This window comes from Cibotium barometz, chromosome 25 (genome assembly GCF_041138505.1).
Source record: "Cibotium barometz isolate CiBa-2024 chromosome 25, ASM4113850v1, whole genome shotgun sequence".
In the NCBI taxonomy this organism is placed as follows: domain Eukaryota; kingdom Viridiplantae; phylum Streptophyta; class Polypodiopsida; order Cyatheales; family Cibotiaceae; genus Cibotium; species Cibotium barometz.
Window position 1 is genome coordinate 19,151,316 of NC_141070.1, and position 21,641 is coordinate 19,172,956.

General features: G+C 40.3%; 1 protein-coding gene across 5 annotated transcripts in view; it reads right to left on the reverse strand.

Moving 5' to 3' along the window:
- The window catches only part of LOC147624331 (MADS-box transcription factor 23-like), a 266,297-nt gene that overhangs the window by 57,615 nt on the left and 187,041 nt on the right, over positions 1-21,641 (reverse strand). For 2 of the 5 annotated variants that reach the window (XM_086819315.1, XM_086819313.1), the window contains exon 1: positions 4,486-5,015. The exons of 2 other annotated variants lie outside the window; for them this stretch is intronic. In XM_086819315.1, the coding sequence (XP_086675441.1) occupies positions 4,486-4,667 (182 nt within the window). In that variant the 5' untranslated portion in view covers positions 4,668-5,015. Of the gene's footprint in view, positions 1-4,485; positions 5,016-21,641 lie in introns of those variants that run through there. One more of the 5 variants, XM_086819312.1, reaches the window with a different exon arrangement.

Consider the following 21,641-nt stretch of genomic DNA (forward strand, 5'->3'; position numbering starts at 1 on the left):
GGTTTTTATTGTGTTCTAATTTTTTGTTTTTTGTTCTTTTTATAGATTGGATATCACTACTATCTACCCCTAATCTTTGAAAGATAAGCCTCTTTTTTCTCTCCTTAATCTCTTCATATTATTTTGATTTTTTGCTTTTAAAATGAAGTTGATTAGTATGTTGATTATTCTTAATCATAACTTTCATATCCATACACATATATAGATGGAGGACCATAAATATAGCCCAAAAAAGACCCCCAGCATTACCTCCCAACCAATTGTCCCACCTACTCCACGCGTCATGAGCTCTGACCAATTTTGAGCTTTCATTGCACAAGCCACCATTGAGCAAGAAACCATGGCTAGAGCCTATTTCAACCATGGCGAGCTAGGTGCAGGCCCATCATCCACTACCACAACTGTCACACCTACACCCACCCATACCATCCCCTACTCAAACTCCCCCACCCTCGGGCCATTCCTCCAACCACCGCCACGGTACGCGTCCTAAAGGTAATGGTGGTTGTTGTGGTGACGGTAGTGCCACGAAAGTTTTAGTAGTAGCCCTCTCCCTAATGCAGATCAGCACCTTACATAGTGTGGGAAGGAAAGGTGGTACTTGATGATGTTCGTCTCTCAGGAGATGCATAGTGGTGTGAGGAAACTATGCAAAATAGTATTTACCCACAACACTTTAACCAGATTCTTCCACCTTCCATCAAAGAAGAAAACAAGGATTTGCAATAAACTCAAGAGCGAGTTCAAGCCTGCCCCAAGTAGTGAGGACGTACCCAACAAGTGGATCTATGATCTCATGAGAGATTGTATGAAACACAAGAGGTTCGATGTCACCCAAGCGATGAAAATGGGGGAATAAAAGCCTTAGTTCATTGACTAAGAGACATGGGATGAGGAGGTCAGGAAGCACGCCAAAAATCCTCAATGATACTTGAAACGGGAGGGAGTAATGACAAAGCAACTAGAGAGCGTGGAAAGCTCGCATTTTATGAGTACTTTGTACGTATCCATGCTTTTTGTAGCCTCTTGTTTGTATGCCAATTAGTGTATCGTAGACTGTTTTTATTTATGTTTTGTTTTCATGTATGTAGGGGAGGGTGGTTGGACACTAGGCTTCTGAGCTAGAGGAATGTTATACACACAAGCATGTCACTTATGCCTTGCTTAAGTGCATTGAGCATAATGGCAAAAATATAGATTGGAACGTTGTGGTTTCGATAAGTACGTTGTACCATATGCGAGTTTTAAGTTTTTGGTAAGATTGTATATACTAATTGATGGTTATTGCATTTCTTTTTGCTGAGAGCAATACCTGAGCCTCCTCGTTTACAAGATGTCGCAAATCGGACACCTTTTAGCTGGTGTAGCTTTAGTGTTGTATAGATCTTTTTGGTTTTGAAATTGTACAAATCTTTCTTGCACCCCTTTTGGGCATATACAGGTCGCTCGCATGTGGGACGATTTTTTTATATATTTGGACACGTATAAGTATACATATCATATAGTTCCTATCAATGTCTCATTGTCGTTTGACACCAAGTAATTTATTTAGATGCTCAACTTGATTTTGTACATCTTTATTTATGGTGATAGCCTAAGTGTGTCAAATTTTAATCGAATCCAGCTTTTTCTTCAAATCTTTAGCAAATCGTGTATTCAAGTGTATCCACGTATATAATTATATGTGTATGATTCATTATTTTAAAAAAAACTTACCTACATCCGTCGATAATGCTCTATGTCCGTCGATAAAAGCATCGATAATACTCTACGTTCGTCGGCAATATAATCCTACCTAACAATACACACATTCAAGTAGACAAAGTCTATTATGCTCTTGGCTTTACTAAGAACTTAATTTCTGTTTAAACTGCCACTACAAATGGTACCAACATAGAACTCTATCATACTTATTGTCTACTTAAACATGTACTACCATATCGGGTTTTGTCCTCAAAGTATTGTTCCCTAAGCAAGGTCATCTATACATCCTTATAGATGACTATACTCGGTTTACCATTGTAACCTTGGTACTACCGTTAAAACTAGCAATGATGTGCATGAGGTCTTCCTCAAGGTCCGCCTTTACCAGGTTTCTCATAGGTCGAAGTTATGGACTACAAGAGATGTTTACTCCGGCTCTTCACATGGCTTTGTTTCGGATTATGATGGCACTTGCTACTGCACTTGATCTGGAGGTGCATCATCTCGATGTTTGGACTACGTTTTTACATGGCGATCTCTCAAGAGAGATCTATATAACGCAACCATCGTTTCATCTTTCAACAGATCATCCTAGTTATGTTTGCAAGTTACATCGTTCCCTTTGTGGTCTAAAACAATCCCCATGTCTTTGGTATCATTGTTTTCATAAGTTTATGTTCTCTCATGGGTACACAAGATTGTCCATAGATAGGATATTGATTGTTGCTCTATATGTTGCTGATATACAATTAGTAGGTTCCAACCTCTCCCTCATTCAAGAAGCCAAAGCCAAATTATCTTCTACATTTCATATGACCTACTTAGGACCTTTACCTATTTTTTAGGAATTCAAGTCCAACAGGATAAAATCAAAGGCACCATTACTCTTACACAATCAAAATATGTTAATGAAATTCTAATTAAATATAGCATGGAAACATGGAAGTCTTGTAAAATTTCTTTAGCTAATTGCCCAACTACTGAAGCTTATATAGACTATATGACACAATTCCCTTATAGTCATGCTTTAGGTAGTATCCACTATTTAGTAAGTGATACTAGGCCCAATTTGTGTTTTTCTACTCGTTTTTTTGTCTGGATTCATGCAGAATCCCGAACCTGCTCATTGGAAGGCACTTAAACACTCATTCAGATATTTACAGTTTTCAAAGAACTTTGGGTTAAAATATTCCCGTACACAATCTTTGAGTCAACTCACCTCGTTGATCAGATGGTCTGACTCAGATTGGGGGGGAATGTTGATACTAGAAGATCTAGTGCTGGTTTTATTTTCTTGTTCGCAAGTGTAGCCATTACATGGCAAGCTAAGAAGCAAACTTTCGTAACGCTTTCTTCCGCTGAAGCTGAATACATATTGGAGTAGCACTTGCGGCAAAAGAAGGAATTTGGATCTGAATGCTCATTTTTGAATTACAAGTTATTGAAAGACCAAAGTTAAAGATTTATTGTGATAACTTATCTTGTATTTCTTTGGCTAGTAATCCAAAGCACTAGGAGCATACCAAGCACGTTGATTTGATGTACCATTTCCTATGAAAAATGATCGAAGACAAGAAGTTACAATTGGAGTACACATCAACAGATATTATGTGGCCTGATTTTCTGATCAAGCTCACAACTCAACAAAAGCATGATCTTTGCTGTACAAGTGTAGGAATAATTAGAATCGAGGAATAATTAGAATCTAGTTCTTAGGTTGTTTGCATTAAGGGGGAGTGTGGAAATAATAATGCCGCACAACCTTAGTCGAGTTCAAACATTAGAACCTTTAAGATTATTATTTATTGATAATTGTAAAATGACCGTAACTGCTCGTAAGGCGCCCGTTTGGGTGACAAACCTCTTGTATATCTAGGCCTATTTGGGGCACCAATTAATACAACCCGCAAGTTCCTCTAATCTTCGCACAGCAAGTATGCGTGTTTTAATCAAAACACAGTAATCGTTGATTTTCTACAAATCCTAAGATCTTTATTCCCTTTGGGGAACCTTGCGTGACTCTTGAGATGCCAAGGATGCCCGTAGCAACTTGCTAGCTCAACATTTCAAAGTAAGGCCAAGAAAACAACGACAGAACACCTTGAACTTTCAAGCACCAATATTTGCAAATCCATGTGGAGATTTTACTAGAAAACGCATACTAAATAGAACAAGCCACTACATGCGAAGTTTCAATCACCACACACAGCATGCATTAGTTCCAACTTGTACTCTCGAAATATCAAGTTAACGTGCATTCATTGAATTCCCTGCATCTGCCTAGTAAAGGAGTTGAAAAATCTGTGATCCTGGGCCTGCAGTAGAGCGATATTGAAAGCTGCCGTTCTTCCCTGCATCAGGGTTGTAGAAGCTGACCACTAGTAGATTAGCAGCTATTTGCTACTCAATACTGCAACATGTGTGTTTTAGCTAGAACCATAGTTTAAAGTAGAAGACGAGATCTCGACATTAAGGGCTCAGAAGGTGTAATGGGTCATATCAAGACGATATGAGCAGTCATGGTAACATGTGGGTGGTCGTAAACGAACCCTGATGCCTTTAGCTAGTTACGTAGGTTCCGTAGAATGCACGGGGCAAGCTGTTCTCTGAAGTCCTAAGTCTTGAACTACGATGTGTAGGGCTAGTACAGTGTTAATCACGATTCGGGGGAGCAATCAAATTTAGAAAGAGATAAACAGGAAAAATGAATAATTGGGAAAAAATAGAATTTTAGGAAGAAACACGAAATTGTGTGTGTGAGAGAGAGAGGGAGAGACTTACTTGGAGCTAGCAAACTCGAACAGTTTTCCGGTGCTGGAGAAAATGATCAGACCAACCTCAGCATCACAGAGAACAGAGAGCTCGTGTGCCTTCTTCAAAAGCCCACCACGGCGCTTCGAGAAAGTCACCTGACGGCTCGTCGATTTCTCGATCCTCTTGATTTCAATCTTCCCCCTCCCCATCGCAGTTTCCTCTTCTCGCCCTAATAATATTTTTTTCCTTCTTAGAAATCGGCAATAATAATAATAACGGTGACAAGATCTTGATTCTGTCACAGCGTTGAGAGCCCCTTGCACCTTGATCTGTGGTAATTAAACCGGGATAATAAGGGCTCGGTAGTATTTTTTTATTCTACTGCAAGGTCGACATGTGAGGGTAAGTAGAAGACAGTTTACTCCTGCGAATAAGGTGAAGGTGTACAAGAGGGTATGAGGCGCCGGTAAGAAAGAATAATTAGGGGCAATATGCAAGAAGGCAAGCGTTTTTGTTAGGTTAATGGTAGAAGTCTCCATCTTGGCCGAAGTGGTAGACGTGAAGAGTAGAGACGTGGGTGTGCAGGTCGGCTGAGCGCGAGAGGATGGAAGAGGACAGAGCCTGGGGAAGAGTGACGCTCAAAGGTTCCCAAAAAAAAAAAAAACAATTTACACCGGGAGTGTGAGGTAAAACGGCGACCACTGATAGGTCACGGTGGCACTTCTGGAGGGTCGGAGAGAGAGAAAGAAAGAGGCGCCCTTATTAGGACAGTACTGGCTTGTTTGCACTTGTATCAGTAGAGCTTGAAGACCCAAATCTGGATTGGATTTCCAACACCCTCCTAGATTCCCCGTTCCTTTTTCCCATACTCTTCCATGAGACCTTTGGCTCACTCATATAACTTCGTTCTATGGAAGCTCTATATCTACATGATTATCGTGTTGGTCTATTGCACCCGTACTTGGTCTCATCAGCCGCGTACCCAGTACCCGCTCTAAACGTTTCAAAGCCACTAACTTCACATACCCCCTCAATTCCCCCTTTCACATCAATCCTTTCGTTCCATCAATCCTGCGAATCCCGTTTCCCAACCAGCTTAACTACTCCCTCCTACTTTGCCTTACAAACCTCTCGCACTTCAAGCGGCTTCAAGCCCGCTCTTCAGGATCCATTAGGGTGACAACATTGCGTTGTACGGGGACGAATTTCAAGAGCAACTCGCCCTCCATTCCGTTTCTAGAGTGAAAACTTAGAAACCACCCCACACCAATTAGTTTACAAGGAACTCCTTCCTATACCTGTATAGTAATAGAAGCTCAATTTTCCAGATACAAATGAACGAAAGTCCGGACTAGTAAAATACGAACCTTTTGCTAGTTTGATATATAGACAAAGGTTTTCTACAAAAAAAATTCTATATAGTAATTTTTTAAACTGTCTATATTATAGTAGTTTATGTATATTACATAATAAAGTTCTATATAGTAAATTTTCCAGATTGTCTATATAGTAGTTTATCTATGTTTATATAATAAAGTACTATATAGTATTTTTTTTCTTGTAAAAATGCCAAACATTGTCTATATAGCAAATCTATCTAGCAAGTTTCTCTATATGGAAAAAAATAGACATTGTTAGTTAAAATGCCAAATCATTAGTTGTGTCACCTAAAACTACAAACCCCTTTTTCACTGATCCTTTTCTGACTATTCTCTCCCATTCATGCTCACAATAAGGACATTAAGTTGCACACCTTTGATGTCCATATCAGACATCGTTGGTGATCGTGGAACCTCTTTTGCCTACCCAGGCATGTTGACTCCATCTAGCATCAATTTCTTGATCGAAAATTTTATTCAATACTTGCATGTTAAAAGATAAACCAGAAAAACCTTTCTCTCTCTCTCTCACACACACACACGTGCATGGGTGCGCGAGAGCGCACACATAAATAGAGGTTTAGACTGGTGAAGATGTAAACATTTCTACCTAAGTTCCGTGGTGGTAAGATGTACATAACAAGCTACATAGACATGACACTCATCATCATCATCTTCCTCCTCCTCCTCCTCCTACAAAAAAATAAGCCAAACCCGTCTAGTGAGAAGGAGCTTATACTATAGCAAGAGATAATACCAAGACTCGATAAAAAACCCAAGGACTCCATGGTTTCTATAGTCAGAGAGAACACTACAAGACACTGCTACCATACACGCGATAAGTTATGGGCACGTGTATGGTTGCGCATGTATTTGAATAGTATCGGGCGCATGTATATTGGCATCTAAATTCACGTGTATTGAACTTTAAGTAACGCGTCTAACAGTGCGTGTATATTGGCATCTAAATTCGCGTGTATACTGGTTTCAGAAACGCTGTATAAGCGCGTGTATATACACGCAATTATACACGCATCAATACACGCTTTATTAAAAAAAGCTAAATTCCTTTACAAAATTAAAAACTATTTTCTTTAAACCATCTCATAGTACATTACAGTATATATCATTACACAATCCCACTACATGCATTTATAACAATGAAATATATTCAAAAATAAATCATGAGATAATTAAAAGACAACATATACAATAGAAATGTCATCAATTTAGAACGATATAGTGATGCATTGGTTAGGGTTTCATCTAGTCTTCAATAAGATCCATCCTTGCCAAACGATCAACATCAATATTCATTTGATCAATTTATAAGACTACGATTAAATTTATTCCACTATCGATATTCTGTCCATTGATAATGGTATCGATGTCCTGATCATCCTCATCAACATCACCATCATCCTCAATGGTAGGGTCATTCTCATGATCATGAGAAATGGCACGCTCATCCTCATTATCATGATCATCTCTTATTTCTTGATCATCGATCACAACATCTTCATTGGCATGTTCGACATCATCTTTATTGCGGCTTGTTACATCCTCCCACTAGTACATGTTAGCCTAATACCGGCGCTTATACCGGCGCTATTTAACGGGGTCTAAAAAAGCCCCGTCATCGGTATAAACGCCGGTATAAGCGCCGGAACCACAGCGTCGGTATAAGCGTCAGGTAACAATACCGGCGACTATACCGTTATCTATACCGACGCTCACCGGGAGTAATACTGACGGGAAAACCGGCGTATATACCGGTGCATATACCGTGTTATATACCAGGGTGTATACCGGGGTGTATACTGACATAAATACCGAGATATATACCAATGCATATACCGACGTCAGTACCGGGGAATATACCGACGCTGTAGCAGAAATTTTTTTTGAGGAAAATAGTGCTGCCTGGCTGTTGCCTAGCTACCTGCAATGAGCAGTATCAACAATAGCAAACAGACAGCACCATTCTGTCTAAAATAGAGCACAAAAACAACCGTGCTCGTTTTTTTATTTTCCTGATCGACAAACAAGAAATTAAATTAAGCATTAATACTCAAGAATGTTTTGATCATATTTCATTAGTTTGAAGGTCATCTTACATCATGGTAATGCCTCCCAATTGACGGTCTCTCCTTCTTCTTCAACCATCTCAAACAAGGCCACAAGGCCATGTTTGTGAGCGTACTTCTCCTCTCGCCTACTTGGTGGACGATTCATGGCCAACTCCTGCACAAACGATTAACAATTATAACTTTTAGAAATCAACATTTAGCCCATATACATACATTTACATAAATAAAATTGCTACAAACACTTACGAATTCATGGCGCATGGTTTCGTAACCACCACTCCCAAGATGAGAAGCCCCTACTGTTTGGACTCTGGAGTCTTGCCCTTGCGCCTCTCTTTGTTGTTGAAATATCTCTGGTGTCTCGGTGAGCTCCTGAGCAATGGCTGCCCACTCCCTGTCATCTAGCCAAACAGGTTTCTCTTTCCCCTCTCTAAATGCGTCCCTCGCCTCTGACCTACGATGCCCCATCAAAATGCGAGCTCTATACTGTATCCACTCATTAGAGACGACATTCATAGGGTCAGATGGCTGAAACTCTTGCTTTATCTTTGTATTTATATAATTTTTCTTCCCCTTGTCTTGCTGATCCCATTTAGTCATGATAGAGTCATGAAATTATATAGTGCACAATTGTCGAATGCGTGTCTTCATTGCCTTCCCTGCACTATCCATTATTGGTGCCCCATCCCTAATTGTGTAAATCTTGCTGTTGTCATGGTCATGTGCACCCGAGGGAGTGGAAGGTGACCCTATGGGTGTGCTATCAACAGATGAGAGCGAAGGACGACGCTCAGGTGGTGGTGGTGTCACAGCATCTGTGGCACTACCACCACAACAACCTCCCCCTGAAGACCTACTACGTGAGCGCCGTCTATGTGAAGAGGTGGTAGATCGAGCTGTAAGAGGAGTGGAAGGCTGTGTGGTATGAGGTGTGGGAGCTGCTGTCGTACCCACAGGTGTGGAAACTGGCATCGGGAAGCCAGATGGTGAGGCAGATGTCCCTGCTCCAGAACCCCAGTAACTCTGAGCCATGGCTCTCTGCTCTGGAGTCATGGATGAAAGAAAACCATATAACTGCTGGGGACTCATGCCCTGCGGTGTAGGATTAAATGAGAAATCTAGACTGTAGTCGTAGGGCGGTGAGTCACCCATGGCCTGTTGGACAAAAAACCATATGATAAACTTGTGCGAAATGAAAATTACACGATAAACAATGAATGAAAGAACCATATGACAAACATTAACAATGATAAACAACATTGGTAAAACTATATCAACTTGCTCCTACAGTAGTGATTATGATGGTAAACATTAACAATGGTAAACAATGAAAGGACCTTCAATGTCATAAAACCATTACAAATATGTCATAACTATTTGCATAATCATTAAGATACATCATTTTAAAAATCATTATCTATTCTATCATCCTCATTAAGATCAGTAGCCCCAAAGAGATCTATGTCTATGTACATTTCAGCATCCTCATCATTAAAAGTCCCTTGATGAAGGATGTCTTCATCATCTATGTCTTCTTCCTCAACTTGTTTTTCAGCTTCCTTGGTTTGCACCTCTTCATTTGGATCTTGCTCTAGTTGCTCCTCTTCATTTGCTTGCTCCTCTTCATTGTTGATATCGGCTTGTTCTTGCTGCTCTCCACCACCCTGTGCATCCACATCACCTTGTTGTAGCTCAAATTCTTTAAAAATTTGCTTACTGCGGGGGGCGACTTGAACCACAAATAGCGAGCGTGGATCTTTTGGATCCGCTTTAAAGACAACCTGCTCACAATGCTCTGGGCGCACAAAAGTATCTTGCTGATCGGTCCATACCTTTGTGGAGTCCACTTGGATGAGGCCACTCTTGTCTCTACGTACAGTTGCATGTGGCCCATTCATGATTACCTTGAACCACTTCACATCAAAGATAAACAACTCAAAACTTCTGAAGCCAACCTTTAATATATCTTGAATGGTTCCAAAGTAATCAAGCATTCCAGTAATTGTGTTATCATCACTTGCACTTGCACGACTTTCTTGAACAAACTGTGTTGTGACACCACAATCAAAGGTTGCTCTTCTTTGGTCTATTCGTTCTACTCAAAAATGACGTCCATGTGACCAAAACGCCCCATATTTGTGATACTACAAATAGCACAAAAAGATTGTTGATGGAGAATCAAACACTGAGACATGTAGAGAAAAAAAAGAGAGACATGTAGAACTTAAACACTTACATGCCAATCGGATCCTTTTGTAAGCTCCTCCTCCTCCTCTGTTATAGTTAAACTAGCACGTTTGGCTTCTAAAATTGTAGCTTCTAGCTATCTACCTGTGGGAAAGTCCGGAAGAGCTTGCATACCTTCTAGATATGGGAGATTTCTTGTAGTGCGATTCCTTCTGAAACTTAAACGATCTTGTACTCGCTGTCGCTTGAGAGCTTCATATGTCTCAATCCACTTCTCCATTACATGAGAGTTCAAGATGCAAAATTTGTTGATTTTTTCCCTCAAATTGTTATCCATCTTTCTCTTAATGCCTTGGCCTTGAGGTTCCTCACCAATGACTCGCTTGTTGGACTCTTGAGACCATAGTCGAGGTATCTCTGGATCTGAGGAACTTAAATATTCAGTGATGTAAACAAGGGACTCTTGTATCAGCCACCCTTCTGACATACTACCCTCTGGGTGAGCCATTTGGCGAACAAATCCCTTTAATGTCTTCATAAACCTCTCCAAAAAGAACATCCATCTTGAATGGACTGTTCCAGCAACTGCAACCTCATCTACAACATGAACTAGCAGATGCATCTGGATTGTTAATAAACTTGTAGGGAAAAACTTCTCTACCATGCAGACTGCCTCTATGGAGTTTAAACGCGCTGTCTCCAAAGTGTCTCTCTTTATCTCTTTTGAAGAAATCCAGCGCACCAATGTGCCAATCTTATAGATAGTAGCTCTAATGTCTTCAGTGAGGCAATCTTTTATTGCTATGGGTAGCACAAATTGTAGAAACTTATGCCAATCATGACTCTTGAGGCCACTAAGATCATCATCCTTTGTAAATGCACTTTTCAAGCAATGCATACAACCTATAGGAGTCCGAAACTCTGAAATTGTCCTCTTGACTTGTTGTTCCTCCATCTTGCTAAAAACCCATGGGGCTCTTGGAAGTAGCACCTTTCCATTGGGTCTAGTGCGAGCCCACAACTCTTGCATGCAACCAATCTCTTCCAAGTCATCCCTTTGGCCTTTACTCTCCTTTTTTCCTGTCATGGTCTTCCACAGAATGTCAGCTACATTCTTGAAAATATGCATCAGGTCAAGCAAATGGTTGATAAGGAGATCACCCCAATAGGGGAGTTGGTGAAAGATAGAGAGCCTCTTCATCCCAGGACATGCCAAGTTGCCACATTCCTCCCATTTGATCTTCCAATCGCTTGCCTTCAATGCACTTGAAGGAGGTCTTCCTAGATTACCATCCTGCAATTCATGATTTTCTGGAAGATACCTAACATGTCCTTGGTAGACATTCTTTCGTAATGCTTTTGAGTATCTTGAATCAAGTCGAGGACCACATACAGGACATGCATTGTAACCCGATATAGACAAACCTGAGTATTCTCCATTGCCAGGCCAATCATGCATTGTCCACATGAGAATACCTTGCACAGTTGTAAGTCTTTGGCCACTCTGCTGCTTTGACATGTCCTTCACTTCAATTCCGTTCCACAAGATGCGTAACTCATCAATAAGTGGTGCCAAATATACATCCATGTTCTTCACCTTGTACTTTCCTGGAACTATTAATGAGAGCAACAAATGACCTTTCTTTATTGCCAACCATGGCGGAATATTATAATTCACAAGGCAAACAGGCCATGTGCTCCATGAAGAGCTCCTTAAACCAAAAGGGTTTACACCATCCATTGCTAGGCCAAGACGGAGGTTTGGAGGTTCTTCCTTAAAAGCCGGCCATTTCTCTTCAATGTGTCTCCATGCGGGTGAGTCAGCAGGCACACGCATCACTTCATCTGTGGATCGAGTTGTGGCATGCCATGTCATCAAGCTTGCTATAGATTTGCACCTGAACATGCTTTTTATTCTTGGGATGATTGGAAAGTGCCTGAGAACCTTTACCGGGACAGCTTCCCCCTAAACATCTTCTCTATATCTGTTAGAGCCACAATGGGGACATTCTTGCAAATGCTCATATTCATGGCGGAAGAGGCAACAATCATTGCGACAAGCATGAATATTATTGTAATCCATGCCTATGGATTTTAATAACTTCTTCGCATCTGTACGAGATGGAGGCATCTCGTTGCCAGGGGGCAATATCTGATCTTTCAAAAGCCTGCAAGTATGGCAATATCTGATCGTTACTATTAAGATTTTCTCAAATACAAGTTGATAATTTATCATTTCAACAGTAGGTGTATTCTCCAAAAAAAGTCCTTACTTGAATAGTTCAGTGACACTTGTATTAGACCATCCAAAAATTGACTGCAAATTTAGCATCGTAAGAGATGCACGCAATACAGATATGTTGGCACCATTGTATAATGGAAGGCGTGCAAGTTTACGCATGGCCTCTTCCTCTGGTTCATAATTTGACCGTTGAGAATGTCGTGGTTGATGATCTTCATGTTCATGCTCCTCGAAGAGAGCTTCTTGTTGCTCGATGAAGGCATCCAACATTTCTTCCATTGGACCTTCTTCCATTTCCTGACCTTCTTCCATTCCCTCGGGTGCTGTTAATTGAGCTCCATCTGTCACTCCCTCCTGCGATATCCTCATCCTTTGTTGGGGACGAGAATTCATAGGCGCAATGTTATCAAGATGCGGCTGCACACTTGCTTGGTTGTACGATTGAAACCGTAAATTTTGCAAGCGCTCCATTGGAAATATGCCAGCGTCATGAACATGCTGGTTACAAGTCCTTCATTTTCGAAAGATTTGGTACTTACATCGCATGCATGGACACGCTATTCTCTCTTCAAGATTGAGAGGCTCCATCTAGCAGGATAACATGTATATGTAGCTCATTAAACACAAATCATTATGCATTACACAAAGCACTATGCAAACCATAAAACAGGGCTTCTTTTCCCCAGCCGCGAGGGAGATTTTAAAAAATAACATTTACAGCGTCAAACGGGCTTCTTTTCCCCAGCCGTTGGAGGGAGACTTGACAAATATTTAAAAAAGCGTCAAACGGGCTTCTTTTCCCCAGCCGTTGAGGGAGATTTTAAAAATAACTCATACATTAGCTTATCTCCTCTCCATACAAAATTAACTCGAATTTGAACAAGGATGGAGAGAGAAGCTATCTCTATTCATAAATAGCTATTTATAAAGGCCTTATGCAAAAATCTAAATGCATAGTATAAGTATAAGCTTGCATAATAAGGCTGCAAGACTTATGCATAAGCTCTATGCATAAGCCAACTGCATAAGTCTTATGCATAAGCCTTATGCATAAGCCAACTGCATAAGCCTTATCATGCATAAGCTCTATGCATAAGCCATATGCATAAGTCTTATGCATAAGCTCTATGCATAAGCCTTATGCATACGCTCTATGCATAAGCCATATGCATAAGTCTTATGCACACGCTCTATGCATAAGCCTTATGCATATGCTCTATGCATAAGCCATATGCATAAGTCTTATGCACACGCTCTATGCATAAGCCTTATGCATAAGCTCTATGCATAAGCCTTATGCATACGCTCTATGCATAAGCCATATGCATAAGTCTTATGCATACGCTCTATGCATAAGCCATATGCATAAGCTCTATGCATAAGCCATATGCATAAGTCTTATGCATACGCTCTATGCATAAGTCTTATGCATAAGCTCTATGCAAGACTTATGCATAAGCTCTATGCTATAAGCCTTATGCACTATGCTAACCCTTAATCCCATCACCCAACCAATGGTGTAATAAACATGATCTTGTTTTACATGGATAATAGATCTTACCTTGATAACATATATAAACTCTATGAATAAAGAGAATACCTTATGCATAGAAAAACAGAGCATAAGACTTATATGTTATATGTATAAGAGAGTATAAACATTCAAAAAGCTTATGCTTTCCATCCATCCAAGGCACTCTACATCAAAAAAAGGTTTATGCAAAAAAACATAACGCATGTGAAGCCTTATGCATAGAGCTCATCCATAAGATTTATACATAAAACATTATGTATTAAGCTTTATGCATAGATCTTAATTCATGCATTTAGCTAGATTCATATAGCTCTATGCATAGACTCTATGTATAGAGCTTGCATAAGCTTACAAGCCCTATGTATAGAGCTTTCATAATCTTACAACCTCTATGTATAAAGCCTATACATAGAGCATATGCATTGAGCTTTTACAAGAAGGCTATGCATAGAGCTTTCAACAAGAAGGCTACGCAAGCTCTATGTACAATGTCCATGCAAGCTTTCAAGAAACCTATGTATAGAGATTTTATAAGCTTGTAAGAAACCTATGCATAGAGATTTCATAAGCTTGCAAACTCTCTGCATAAAGCCTATGCATAGAGATTTTATAAGCTTGCAAACTCTATGCATAAAGCCTATGCATAGAGATTTCAAGAAACCTATGCATAGAGATTTTATAAGCTTGCAAGAAACCTATGCATAAAGCCTATGCATAGAGCTTATGCATAGAGATTTCACAAGCTCGCAAGCTCTATGAATAGAGCTTATGCATAAAGCTTGCAAGAAGGCTATGCATAAAGATTGCAAGCTTATGATAGGTTTTATGCATAGATATTAAATTAATCCTATGTATAAGCTTACAAGAACCCAAAACTAACCCTAAATCATAAAACAGGGATGCAATAACTCATAGAAAATAGCATAAACAAGAAAAATCGAAAGAGGATCTACCTCTTTTTTGCAAAGCTGAAGGAGAGGATTGGTGAAAGATTGGTGAGGTGAAAGAGCTGCAAAACAAAATATTAAACAAAATAATTAGTAAATTAAACACAAGAATAAGAACTAATACAAAACCCTAAAATCTCTATGCATGCATTAGGAGATCTATGTATACATAGAGAGCTCTCAACATGCATAGAGAGCCAAAAAAACACAAAACCCTAAACGTCCTAATTCTTAAATTAAAAAGTAAAAGCAATTGCAAGAACATATTAGGAGAAGGAGAAGAGGAGAAAAGAAGAAAGAAGGAGAAAAGAGGAGAGAGGAAAAAAGAGAGGGAGAGAAAGAGACCTTCTCTAGCTGTAACGCGCCGTTCTCTGCGAAAAAATCAGAAAATAGGCTCTCGGCTGTAAAAAACTTACGAGCGTCGGTATATACTACGGAATATGCGTCGGTATATGCTACGGAATGTGCGTCGGTATATACGTCGGAATAAGCGTCGGTATACGCGTCGGTATAGGCGTCGGGAAACGAAAATTTGAAAATACCCTGCCCGACTTGTCTCCTCTAACATTACGACGGACATACCGACGTTCGACATTTGCGTCGGTATTTTAGCATCGGTATGCCCTCAAGCTCTTGTAGTGTCCATATGCTCCATATTAGTGAATGTATTATACATCACTTTGGAACGTGGTGTAATAGGGATGATGTACCACCATTTAATGTCATGCACCATTGGCAAATAGATAACCTACTCAAATACACATACTGTAGTAATTAATTAGCATATCAAAAGTCAAGGGGTACGCGAGCTTAGATATATATGTACATGAAATACATTAGTAAAAAATGCATACCTGCTCACATTGTTGTGGCAATACGAGCCTATCTTTCTTTGTTTACCAAAACTTTGTAGAGTCAATAGTTACATAGCCACTTGCATGGCGTTTTATCGTTGCATTAGGTCCTTTTTTCACCACGTTCATTTGCCATTTGACATCCAAAACATACACAAAGAAGCAATGAAAGTCAAGCCTAAATATGTCTTGGATTGTGCCACAATAATCATCCATTTTTTCATTAGCTCCCTCAAAGCTACTAATGACACCGCAATCTTGTGTATTCCTCTTTTTATCAATTCTTTGTGTTCGAAAATGCTTGCCTTCACACCATATAGCATTGAACATAGTGCACTGGACCAAAATAGAAGCAATATTTGTGTAAGCAATGTGAATAAATATTAAAAGCAAATCACTTACAACTAATGCAAAACATTAGTTCTATGTACCTTTAACATGCATCCTTGTGCATACTCCCATTCTTCCGCCGTGATATGTAGCCCCTCGTCGCTCTCTGCTCTCTCCATTTCCTCATGTAACCAATCTTTGGGATCATCCCTAAAAAGATACCGCATCATATCATCAAACACTTCCTCTTCCACACTTCGTGGGATGTAGGGCTATTGTTTTCTCTTTCCCACTCATCTTTGACAATAGATCCCAAAGCTCCAGCATCATCTCATCGACGCTTTGCGTGCTCTCGCCGTGCGTAGGGCACCATGTTAGGTTGTGGTACTGCATCCTGCTTCAATTAGAGTATATATATTACAACTCCATTAATTTAATTTGGATACCATGAGTCATTTGAATACTATCAATTTACATCTACTCACCTCTAAACCTGTTTGATTCCATTCTTCATACATGGAGATGTGATTCAAGGTAATTCGACGCGCTCGTACAATGCATCCTTGACATTGATTACATATACACTTGATCCTTTGTCCCAACTACACATCGCGATTACGATGACGCATTGTCTCATCCTCCCCAGAACTGCTTGAGGAGATTGATGACACCCTATGTACAAAAGAGCAAACACAAAATCATAATCAATTTTTAATGAAAGTATAAAAATCGCATGTATAAACGTGGCTACATCCTGAAAATTGCGTGTATCAACGCGGCTATATCCTAAAAATCGCGTGTATAAACGTGGCTAAATCTTGAAAATCGCGTGTATAAACGCGGCTACATCCTTAAATTCGCGTGTATAAATGCGGCTACATCCTAAAAATTACGTGTATAAATGCGACTGATTTATTATAAACGTGAAAATACACGCGCTTTTACACGTGACGACCTATCCAACCTAAAAATAACCCGCCTTCTCCAAATAAACATTTTCAAAATATAGATTTGCTCTCCTTCGTCGCCGCCTCTTCTTCCAATAGAGCACTAAACCTAAGTGCAAGGAGCAGACAAGGAACACACACGGGTGAAGGAAACCAGCCAAAAAGAAGACTCACTTTTTCAGAGGTGAGTCAGTTTGTCCTTTGTCGTGTCTCTTTCCTTCCATTTGTTTATGCTATTGTCTCTTTCCTTTATGCGTTTGTCTCCGTCCTTCTCCTTCTCTGGTTGCCATCTAGTGAACGATTGTGACAGGGGGCGACAGTGGGCTTTTTATAAGGACGATTTGTCGGAGGTCGGTTGCTTTCAAAAAACATTTTCGCAGGCCGCGTGTACAAACGCGTGTATGTCTACGTGTATCCTGTCTGCACAGACATTCGTGTGCATATACACGCGTTTTTGGACGGGTGTATACACGTGTTTTTGGACGGGTGTATACACGTGACTGCATTTCACCCATACTATGGTCTTAGAGCTGATAGGTGGCTTGGATGATGGTATTTGTGTTTGTGCTGATTCACTTGGTACTAATGTGGAGGTGAACTATGGCTTATGTGATGAATACAAGTATGCTATCATGATGACTTATCTCTCAATGTGATTCAAAAGATAGCCCATGATGTACACGAGGATGGTGATAGTCATGCATGCAATAATGTGTGTGCAACCTTTGAAGATAACCACACAAGATGGATGTTGTGGTGATAGTGATGTAGTTTTTGAAGAGTTGTAGGAGGATAACTCTATAGTTCTGAGTGTTGTTGAAGATGTGAATTCTCTAGATAGTGATGTCAGTTTGATGGTGGAAAATCATATGTGCTAGCTTGCATTTGTGCTTTGATGCAATCATGTATATACTTTTATTTTTGCAGATTCTTTATGGATCCAGGTTCTTCATCCGATCCATTTGCATACAGCAATTGGCTGATGGAGATGCTAAATCATTTTGGGCGCCATCTTGGTCTAGTTGAGCTTACAAAGTACATGTATGTCCATCCTCCTCCTTCCATGCCTGGTATCTATACCCCGCCGACGAGTATCTTGGGCACTCCACTGCCGTCTATGCCTGCGAGTCCAACGAGACGGCATGCAGCTTCTCCTCTTCCATGCCCACCGAGGAGACATACCTCGTCCCAAACACACTCACGTACACCCTCCCAAGAACCGTCACGTCAGGGCTCACAGCCACCATCACGTACTCCCTCAGAGCCACCGTCACGTCAAGGCTCACAGCCACCGTCACGTAGACAATCCCCCAGTCGTGACTCCACCCGCAGAGCAGCAGTAGGAAGAGTGGGAGTGGAGGATGCGGTGGGTGCTTTGGTAGGGGAGGTAGTAGGGCACGCGGTGAGATAGGAGATAGAGGGAGGTAGTAGGGCACACGGTGAGAGAGGAGATAGAGGGAGAAGAGTTAGAGGAGACAGTAAGGATGAGGAGGAGATGAGAGAGGTGGAGGGAGTGATCTGCTATGATGTGACGGATAGGGGCAGGATAGTGATGGATGCGAGGGGGAAAGAGGTAATGGAGTACATGCGTGGAATAGTATCAAACTTGTATAGAAATTATTTTATTAGATTTAAAGATCAAAATAGCCGATTAGTTGGGGAGGTGATAGAGGCTGTACATAGTCAGTACCCCAATCCCCCACATGCGACATTCTCGGATGTATGGGGAAGGACGCGAATAAGGGAGATCTTAAGTAATAAAAGATTTCACCTTAAGAAACTCGCGTACGATGATGGGCTAAATGTAGCTGCGGGTGGCTATCCTACCAAGAAACCTTCCACTGTGCACAAACGCGAGTGGAAGGAGGCAAAGAAACGAGCAGAGGGTGGCGTGAAGAGCAGGCAGCATGTAGAGGCACGACGGATCCAGATGGAGACCATTGGATCTTCGCATTTCGGATCTGGCGGCATTGAGTCATGGGAGGCAGAGTTCGTAAGTATCTTGCCACTTTATTTGATTTTTTACTTAATTCATTGATTCTATGATTGTTTTAATCTTACAAATTGTATTGATTATGATATAGTGACGGGTTACGAGGAGGAAGCCCACAGCCCACGATACTGGGTATGCTCGCCAGCATAGTAGACGTGACACGTGGGCCCTCTTCAGAGCCGAGGGATGTATAATAGACGCGCAGTTTGAGATGGCCATGAGACCATACGGTCGACAGGTACTTGAAAACTCTAAACGAATGATTTTGGTTTATTGAATTACATATACATATATACTTATATACTATATATTACTTGAACAAGCACAAGCTGCTGATGATCCACCTGCCGCCACTACAGAGGATGGACGTGAGCACTACTCATCGGACATTCCGACCGATGTGAGCTCATCTGATCATGGAGGGAGCAGTGAGTCATCATCTGGGTCTGAGTAGTACTCAGACTTATAGTATCACATTCCATATTGAGGATGTGGTTGTATATATATTTTTGTAACTGAAGCCATGAGCTACTTCGACATATGGACTCCCTTGTATATATGTGTCCACATAAAATTTTGATAGTAATACTGAATCGTGAATCAATAGTATTGCATTCATGTCTGTCTTGAATCGTGTATTGACAATGTATGCATTCATGTCATTCTTGTCTTAAATCTTCCTCGTGGATGGTCCAATGCACCCAAAAAAAAATCCAGAGAGTGTTATTGGGTGTTGGAATGCTGGAACTGCATTCAGGTACCAAATAGCACTCTCTGGATTTTTTTTCCTCTCTGTTCGCGTGTATAGACGCGTCAACTCTGCAAAAGTCGTGTGCATATATGCGGATAATCTGAGAAATATGCATGTATAGACGTATCAAATTTGTGAAATACGCGTGTATAAGCGCAGCTAAACTGACAAAACGCGTGTATACATCCTCCTATCAGCACGTCTAAGCGTAGCTAAATTGACAGAACCCGTGTATACGCTCGTGTATTAGCGCATGATGATTCCTATATACGTGCTTTTACATGCATGTCTCTGGCCGCATTGATACACGGGCCCGCTACTTTTTTCACAAGTCATTTTAGCGGCTAGGAGCGCGGGTATGAGCCCGATCCCTTGTAGTGGAATAATAAGACTCATCATCTTTTTACTCCTACTCCTACAAAAAAATAAGCCAAACCCCTTTAGTGAGAAAAGGGTTACACTACAACAAGAGACAATAACAAGAATTCATCAAAAACACAAAGGGCTCAATGCACTACAACAAACGAAGAGCACAGCCGTGTCTAGAGATGTACAAATTTAAAAGAATCTATTTATGGAAAGACACCTTCACACCACAACTATCAATGCGGCTATACATGTGGCTATAAGCACGCGAATACAACCATACATATGACCGCACATATAACCATGTATATACCAGTGGAGTGTCTTTAAAAAAAGGCAAGGACATAATGGGGGAGAGATGTGGGGACATGTATCCCTACATATCTCCTCCATTCTATTCCCTCTTTTTTTTAATCACATTATTTAAACATTACTTAATCACATTTTTTTTAAAATTAAACAGAGCATAAAAAATATTTGTAATACAATAATGTCATGGATTATATTGTAAATTGCATACATAGTTACAAATTACATAAGGTGTTCATGTCCAAAAACGAATAAATATGAAGAAATTGAAAACTAATTCGATGAATGCATCATCTTCATCTTCGACTGCATCTTCACCATATGTGCACCACAACCTTCATTATCACTATCACTTTCAGCATCATCTTCCTTTATTAAATAGTGATACAATGCAAAACGTTTGCCACAAGCAAAACAAGTTGGGCAAGAATTAAAACTCAAGTTCAGCTACTCACCAAGTTTCCCTATTGAACTCGTTAGATATCCACATCGATGACCACTCCCTCGCATTTGAGCCACTCCCAAGTCTCAGCATTGTTGTGATGTTTGCGATACATATTCTCACGAGCGAATGGGGAGCAACCTAGTATCCTTTCCTATAATAAATTACAACATGCATGAGATATAAAATCACAATGATAAATTTAATAAACTTAGTGCAAAATGGTAAAGAGAAAACACATAAATTGTGCGAGCCATCTTGTGTTTCCTTCGGATCCATACTTTGTCGCACTATACGTGAGCAAGTGACTCGCATGCACCACCTTTTACTAAGGGTGTTGAGTACCCTCTCCTGGCTTCCTTATGCATCTTCTTCCACTTCTTATAATGATGCAATTCAGTACAGTAGAAAGAGGGGGTAGCTACATCTATAGTGTGGCTTTTATAAAGGGAACTACAAAAGTGTTCAGGTGTAAGCATCACTGGAAGCACCGCCATAACCGACACTATTTTCCAAACGCTGTAAGTGTCAGTAGTATAACTGACGTTATAAGCACTATTATAACCCACACTATAAAAGTTGGTATAATCCACACTATACACACCATTATAACCCATGCTATTAGCGCCACTCTATTGCATGGATAACAAAAAACAAACAACGCTATATCCAACGAATTTGAAAATATATTTTTTGAATTAGATTGGGGTATTATTCCCAATATTCCCCATTTTATTCAATATGTTGAAGACATCTAATTTGTATACAAAAACATATTGAAGTATCAAAATACATATGAAACATACATTTAA